This window comes from Gekko japonicus, unplaced genomic scaffold, assembly GCF_001447785.1.
Source record: "Gekko japonicus isolate JY-2015 unplaced genomic scaffold, Gekko_japonicus_V1.1 scaffold1190, whole genome shotgun sequence".
NCBI classification, from domain to species: domain Eukaryota; kingdom Metazoa; phylum Chordata; class Lepidosauria; order Squamata; family Gekkonidae; genus Gekko; species Gekko japonicus.
The window spans coordinates 398,517-405,590 of NW_015173159.1; the positions used below are offsets into that span (position 1 = coordinate 398,517).

At 45.8% G+C, this 7,074-nt stretch overlaps 1 protein-coding gene across 1 annotated transcript in view; it reads left to right on the forward strand.

The window, feature by feature from the left end:
- The window catches only part of LOC107119836 (piezo-type mechanosensitive ion channel component 2-like), a 109,998-nt gene that overhangs the window by 45,281 nt on the left and 57,643 nt on the right, over nucleotides 1–7,074 (forward strand). The window contains exons 20-24 of the mRNA XM_015422450.1: nucleotides 547–648; nucleotides 1,748–1,913; nucleotides 3,802–4,045; nucleotides 5,308–5,404; nucleotides 5,832–5,994. Coding sequence (XP_015277936.1) covers nucleotides 547–648; nucleotides 1,748–1,913; nucleotides 3,802–4,045; nucleotides 5,308–5,404; nucleotides 5,832–5,994 — 772 coding nt within the window. The remainder of the gene's footprint in view (nucleotides 1–546; nucleotides 649–1,747; nucleotides 1,914–3,801; nucleotides 4,046–5,307; nucleotides 5,405–5,831; nucleotides 5,995–7,074) is intronic.

Genomic DNA, 7,074 nt, shown 5'->3' on the forward strand with positions numbered 1-7,074 from the left:
ACATTCCAGAATACTTGGACACGATTTTATAATTGGTATAATAAGCATATTCAGGCGATTTTGTAAGGGACAGACTAATTGAATATTAGGGAAATGTACACCAGTTTTAGGACAATAGAAAAGTTGCTCGCACAGTTAAGGTGTAATTGTTATTAAGGCAGACTAGGCAATAGTATAAACATGTGTTAAAACAATAACCCCCAGGTGTTAGTATGTGTGTTATTATGTATTTCTATGTTTGTTTGTACATTTGTGTTTTATGTGTGTATTTTTTGAGAAAAATTTAATAAAATCCTGCCTCTTCGGGGGCAGTTAAAAAAAAAAAACATGTGGAAATCAAGGAATAAACTGAAGCACTATGAGGCCAGAACTGATGGAAAAGCCCTATGTGGAAATGCCCAGTGACAGAGCAGTCCTAAACAGAGTTACCTCTTCCTAAATCTATTGAAGTCAATAGTCTTAGAAGGGTGCGATTCTGCTTAGGATATCACTGTGAGCTTGGAAAGTGCTTCCTTCACGTAATGCAAATCATCTCTTTGCTGGCAGATTATCCGTGGAGAACTTCTCGTTGGCTGCTGCGTTCCAATCTGATTAAATGGCTGTACCTGCCTGACTTTGCCAAGAAACCTGACGCTACTTTACTTCTGAGTACGTATAGGCTTTACTATGTAACATCTGCTTAACATAAGTAGCTGCTTCTTACTTTTAGGAGGAGAAATCCCTAAGTCAAAAGTATTCCCCATGCTCCTATTATTCTGTACATGGTGTAAAATTGGATTGCTCAGGGAGCATTTTTAAAAATAAAGCAAAGCCCAGGCTAGCTCGATCTTGTCAGATCTCAGAAGCTAAGCAGGGTTGGCCCTGGGAAGTATTTGGATGGGAGACCTCCAAGGAATACCAGGGTCATGACATAGAGGCAGGCAATGGCAAACCACCTCTGAATGTCTCTTGCCTTGAAAAGTGTCATCACAAGTCAGCTGTGACGGCGGCAACAACAAAAACAATGAAAGTAAGGTGGTAGTAAATGTAGTTAAGACAGTGCAACCAAATAGCATGAGACATCTAATAAACTATGCAACGGGACTAGGATTACAAATGCAAAAAAGTATCAGACGTCTCATTAAACAATGCAAAAAAAAAGGGAACCAGAAAAGTAAAAAACAATAAGTGCAAGATAATACACACAATAAACAGTGTAACAGGCCACAATCCTATTCCCATTATCAAAGTGTCCTCCTGAACCATTCCACTGTACTACAGCCCTTTGTAGAAATGTCCTCTTGAGCAATTCTGTTTCACAGTTTTCAGAATGCCGGCTGCAGGGTCCTTCCTGGCCTCCTCAGGCAGGCCATTACACAAGAAGGGAGCCACAACAGACAATAAATTTGTATGGGCAGCTGTAGGTTTTACCTATTGGTAGGATGGCACCTTCAAAAGGCTTTGATCAGACATGCAAAACTGTCATAGATAAGCAAACTCCAGCAGTGGGCCAAGGTGGGTGTCCTCCTGACCTCTTTGAGAAGGGTGTTCCATTGGGCTGGAGCCACAGCAGAGAGAAAAAACTGAGATTGGGCTCTGGCAGATCTAATAGACTTGAGAGTGAAGACAGTCAGGGGCTGCTGAGCTGGTGCACAAGTTCATACTGGGGGAAGCAATCCCTGTCTTGTCGCAGTCGCCTGAACTGGAATGATCATGTGGCAAATGGTTTTAAGTGAATGATCTTTTCCTGTCTCCTCTCTCATGACAGATGACTTCCTGCTTCTTCTCTTTGCCTCCTTCCAATGTCGGGTGTTTGAGGATGAGAACAAGCTCATTGTGAGGATCCTAGCTGGGGATAATTTAGAGATCAGCAGAGTCCTAGACCCGGTGGGGCTCAGTGAGTACAGCCCGGTACCAAACTTTGTACGCTGCAGGTAAGAAGCTGGGGAGGGGATTTGCTCCGTAAATCAGAGTGGGTTTGTGGGCTGGAGGGTGGTCCTTTTGATTCAGGAGCACCATAGTACTTGCTCAGTACCATGGACAAGTCATACCCTCCAGTCCTAGGAGGCATTAACAGAAGCATTGTGTCCAGATCACGGGAGGTGGTAGTTTTGCTCTGTTCTGCTATGGTCAGGCCTCACCTGGAGTACTGTGTGCAGTTTTGGGCAGCACGTTTTAGGAAGGATGCTGACAAGCTCGAGCATGTCCAGAAGAGGGCAACCAGGAGGGTGAGAGGGTTGGAATCCAAGTCTTACGAGGAAAGGCTGAAAGAGTTGGGTATGTTTAGCCTGGGAAAGAGAAGGCTTAGAGGGGACATGATTGCAGTCTTCAAGTATTTGAAGGGCTGTCACGTAGAAGATGGAGCAGATCTATTATCTCTTGCTCCGGATTGCTAGACTAGAACTAATGGGTGGAAATTACAAGGGAGTCGTTACCGGCTAAATATCAGGAGAAACTTCCTAACTGTCAGAGTGGTTGAGCAGTGGAACAGTCTGCCTCGGGAGGTGGTGGATGCTCCTTCGCTGGATGTTTTTAAGCGGAGGCTGGATGACCATCTTTTGGGTATGCTGTAGGGCTGTCTTTCGGTTATGCTCCTGCAGAGTGCAGCGGGGTTGGACTATATGACCTGCAAGGTCCCTTCCAACTCTAACATTCTATGATTCAATGATCTCCCAGATGAAACGGGGATATTCTATTGCAATTTTGACAACATGTATATCCTCAGGCCCGAACACACCTACATCTCTTGCACAATGCTGGAGCAGGGCTGCTGAGGGGACAAAATTTGGGGACCCAAGTCAGCTGGAGGGCCCCTGAAGCCAGCATCCAGCTGCAATGCTGCATTTACAGAACACGTGGACAAAATTTCTAATGCAGTTCTGACTGCAGCCACTTGGGAAAGCACCAGGAGGCTGAGGGAAGCTAGTTACTGATCAGATCCTGCTAAACCCTTCAATAACTCTACAATAGATTTCTTCCTTCAATAACTCTACAATAGGCCAGCATTGGAGCAAGGCAAGACCTTCCAGGACAAGCTGCAGTCTTTGCCAGGATGCAGCCTCCTAACAAAGTCATTATCTCTACCAGTCTATGGTTTGCTTTTATCTTTAGCTCCACCCAGCTCCTGCACAGCCAGATCTTGCAAAGGGGCAGCCCTGTTAGTGTGTGGTAGCAACATACAATTTTGTTAGCTGTTCCTACATTTCTCTAACTCTTTTCCATCCTTTTCTCCTCCTTCATTTCACTCTCTTCTTTTCATGATGTGCCTTCAGATTGGTGAAGTGTAGTGGTTAGGAGGGCGGACTCTAATCTGGGAGAACCGGGTTTGATCCCCGACTCCTCCACATACAACTGATCCCACCCGCTGTCCAAAAACATTTGGCGGGCACCAGAAAAGGTGTTTGTGGGCACCATGGTGGCCATGGGCACAACACTGGAGACCCCTGTTCTCTGGCCCCAGGGTCACCCATTGAGCTACATGACTGAATAAAGATTTGAGCTTGGGTCTCCCAAGTTTTGGCCCAACACTCCAACTGCTACACCAGGGGTAGGCTCTGGGAAACAGAAACTATCCCTAATAAACAGGAACTATCCCTAATAAACTGCTGGACCTCCTGATGGCACCTGTGACAGAGTGTTGGATTGGATGGGCCATTGGCCTTATCCAACATTGGCTTCTCTTATGTTCTTATGTAACAACTGGGACGTATCTTTAATCATTCTGTTTCAGGACTCACAGATCTGAGCAAATTCACCAGTTGTGAAACACAAGTATGTTTTTTGCTCTTCCAGTGGTTCTCCCCATTGTTCCTCTCCACACAGGTCCTACTTGGATTTACTGAAAGTGGTTGTGTTCAAATACCTCTTCTGGTTTGTCCTGTGCCTGATTTTTATGACGGGGACCACACGGGTCAACATCTTCTGCGTGGGCTACCTTGCGTCGTGTTTCTACTTCATGCTCTTTGGAAGAAACCTTCTGCTGAAGCCAGTCAAACATATACTCCGACTGTGGGATTATCTGATCGCCTATACGGCTTTGGTTATAGCAACAAAGAACCTCTTTGCTGTATGTATTGGACTCACCCATTTGTCAGGCTTCCCATGGTTGCACAAAGATGTCACCTGACCATAACTGTAAGCTTTGGAATAAGCTGTGGGTGCAATAAACCTGGGCAGGTGATCGAAGATCTTTCCCCTAAATGGCATCTGTTTCCTGCAGCAGGCTGCCCGTAGCTTCTGGCAGAGTGAAAGAAATAGTTGAGAAACATGGGGAGTTTGCAGATTCCCCAATATCTTGTGATTGACCACCATGACAGCCAGTTTGGTCTAGTGGTTAGGAGCACGAACTCTAATCTGGGAGAACCAGTTTGATCCCCCACTCCTCCACATGCAGCTGCTGGTATGACTTTGGGTCAGTCACAAGTGCTCTCAGAGCTGTTCTCTCACGGGCAGTTCCCCAGAGTTCCTATCTACACCTTGTGGCTAATAGCCACTGATGGACCTCTGCTCCATATGTTTATCTAATTCCCCTTGAAGCTGTCCATGCTTGAAGCCGCCACCACCTCCTGTGGCATGGTTGTGGGTGGTTTTGGGGGTGTGGCCAGAATTCAGTTTGGTGTAGTGGTTTAAGTGCACGGACTCTAATCTGGGAGAGCCGGGTTTAATTCCCCACTCCTCCACTCGCACCTGGCTGGATGACCTTGGGCAAGCTGTAGTTCTGATAAGAGCTGTTCTTGAAAAAAGAGAAGTTTCTGTCAGAGCTCTCTCAGCCCCACCTACCTCGAAGGGTGTCTGTTGTGGGGAGGGGAAGGGAAAGGAGATTGTAAGCTGCTCTGAGACTCCTTTGGGTAGTGAAGGGCAGAGTATAAATCCAATCTCTTTTCTGGTGGCACCCACTCAGTTTTCTCAAAATTCCAAAAGTGTCCACAGATTCAACAAGATTGGGGGACCCCAATATACACTAGGCTGTCTGACCATTTGTGCTCCACCTACTTGACTTTGCCTGGCAGCAGATCTCTGAAGCCTTTCCCAGCTAGATACCTGAGCTGTTTAGAACTGGGTATACCAAAGACTGAACAAGTTGCATCTATTACAGGTGCTCTGCTCTTGAGCTACATTTGCTTTCCTTCCAGCTTATAGTTTTTGAAGAATACACCTTAAAACACAACATAGTCCTTCATGTAAAGAAGGTCTTGTAGCCATTTTAACCCATACAGGTTAAAGGTGGAATGCTACTCAGTGGTGATTTCTTGCTATGTTAGGTAAGAGTGACTAAAAGATAATGACTGAAAAGGGCTGAAGTGTTTCCCTTCCCTTCTTTGACCACAGATTGGATCATGTGCCTACCTTAGCAAATTACAAAGAAACAATTGTTGGTTGATCCATACCTTTGGCATGTTCTGCACCATACCAGGCTATGATATAGGTAAGTCAGAAGTAGCTTTTTTGTTGTTGTTGTTGAAGGACAGGACCCTATGATGCAATTTATTATTAAAATGCAGAGCACAGATTGTGAGCAGGGAACCAATTCAAATATGTGTGTCTCTCTGTGTGTGTATGGTACACACCTAGGCACTGTACATCTCTCGCCTTAAAAACCCTATAGAGTTGCTGTTAGTTGCCTGTGACTTGATAGCGCTTTCCAGAAGGCAACGGCCAATGGACATGAAACTCCAGTTTCACGCGTGCTCCTTTTCTCCATCTTTGCAAAATCAAAGGTTCATTCATGGCCTCCAGATTATGGACATTAATGACAGATTTATTGCTGTAAGAATGCTGGATGAGCATGTCCTAGAAATTTGGAAAGTGCACGCACATGAGGGTGCTTTTTTTGTTTGCTTGCTTCTGCACAGATCCACCTGAGGATGAGACATGTGACCTTCCCGAGAAAGAAGCTGGTATCCTCTGGGATGCAATATGCCTTACTTTTCTACTGATCCAGCGTAGAGTTTTTATGAGCTACTACTACCTCTATGTTGTTGTTGATCTCAAGGCTGCCAAGGCTTTGGCCTCCAGGTGTGTGCGTAGGATGTTCAAGGTCTAGACAAGATGGTGCTTAACTACTGAGAGAGGAGGTGGGGTGCGTGTCACGTGGTCCTTTCCACAGCTAAATTGACAGGTGGATGGCAGCCAGCCACAATCATGGTGCCGTCCACATCTAAAGCATCGGTCTCTTTTTACAATGATTACAATGATTTTTACTTGGATGGGAGACCACCAAGGAAGTCCAGGGTTGCTATGCAGAGGCAGGCAATGGCAAATCACCTCTGAACGCCTCTTGCCTTGAAAACCCTATGGGGTCGCCATAATAAATCAGTTGTGATTTGATAACACTTCCACCACCAGTGATGGGTCAAGGGGAATCATAATGCAGAAAACTGTGCCCAAATTGACCAGGAAGCTACATTTGAAGTAACTTGCGACAGCTTGTTGTGGTGGCCTGACAAAGGCAGCCTTTGGCTTCTTTCCCCCGTAATTCTGTAACATGAGTTTGTTTGTAACAAGAGTTTGTTGGGCTACGCTACAGTTCTTTCAGTAAACTGTGGCCTTGTTAAACTCAAACTCATGAGTCACATGTTCCTTCTGGTGTCTGGGGGCAAATACTTCCCTTATGTCATATGTGGTGATTGCCATTAGCAGAGGGCTGTAACCATGGTTACATGACTTCATGATGGAGAAGTCTATTGGTAGCTATTAAACGTGCCAGGAAAATGGATCATCCACACAAGCAGCATAGCTCTGAGTAGCAAATGGTAGGAATAGGAGGAGGAGGAGGAGGAGGAGGAGGAGATTGGATTTATACCCCGCCCTTCACTTGGAGTCTCAGAGCGGCTTACATACTCCTTTCCCTTCCCCTCCCCACAACAGACACCCTGTGAGGTAGGCAGGGCTGAGAGAACTCTGACACAAACTTCTTTTTCAGGAACAGCTGTGCCAGAGCTTGTGACTGACCCAAGGTCACATCAGCAGGTGCAAGTGGAGGAGTGGGGAATCAACCCCAGTTCTCCCAGATTAGAGTCCGCACACTTAACCACTACACCAAACTGGTCGGTTGAGAGCCAGTTTGGTGTAGTGGTTAGGAGTGTGGACTCTAAT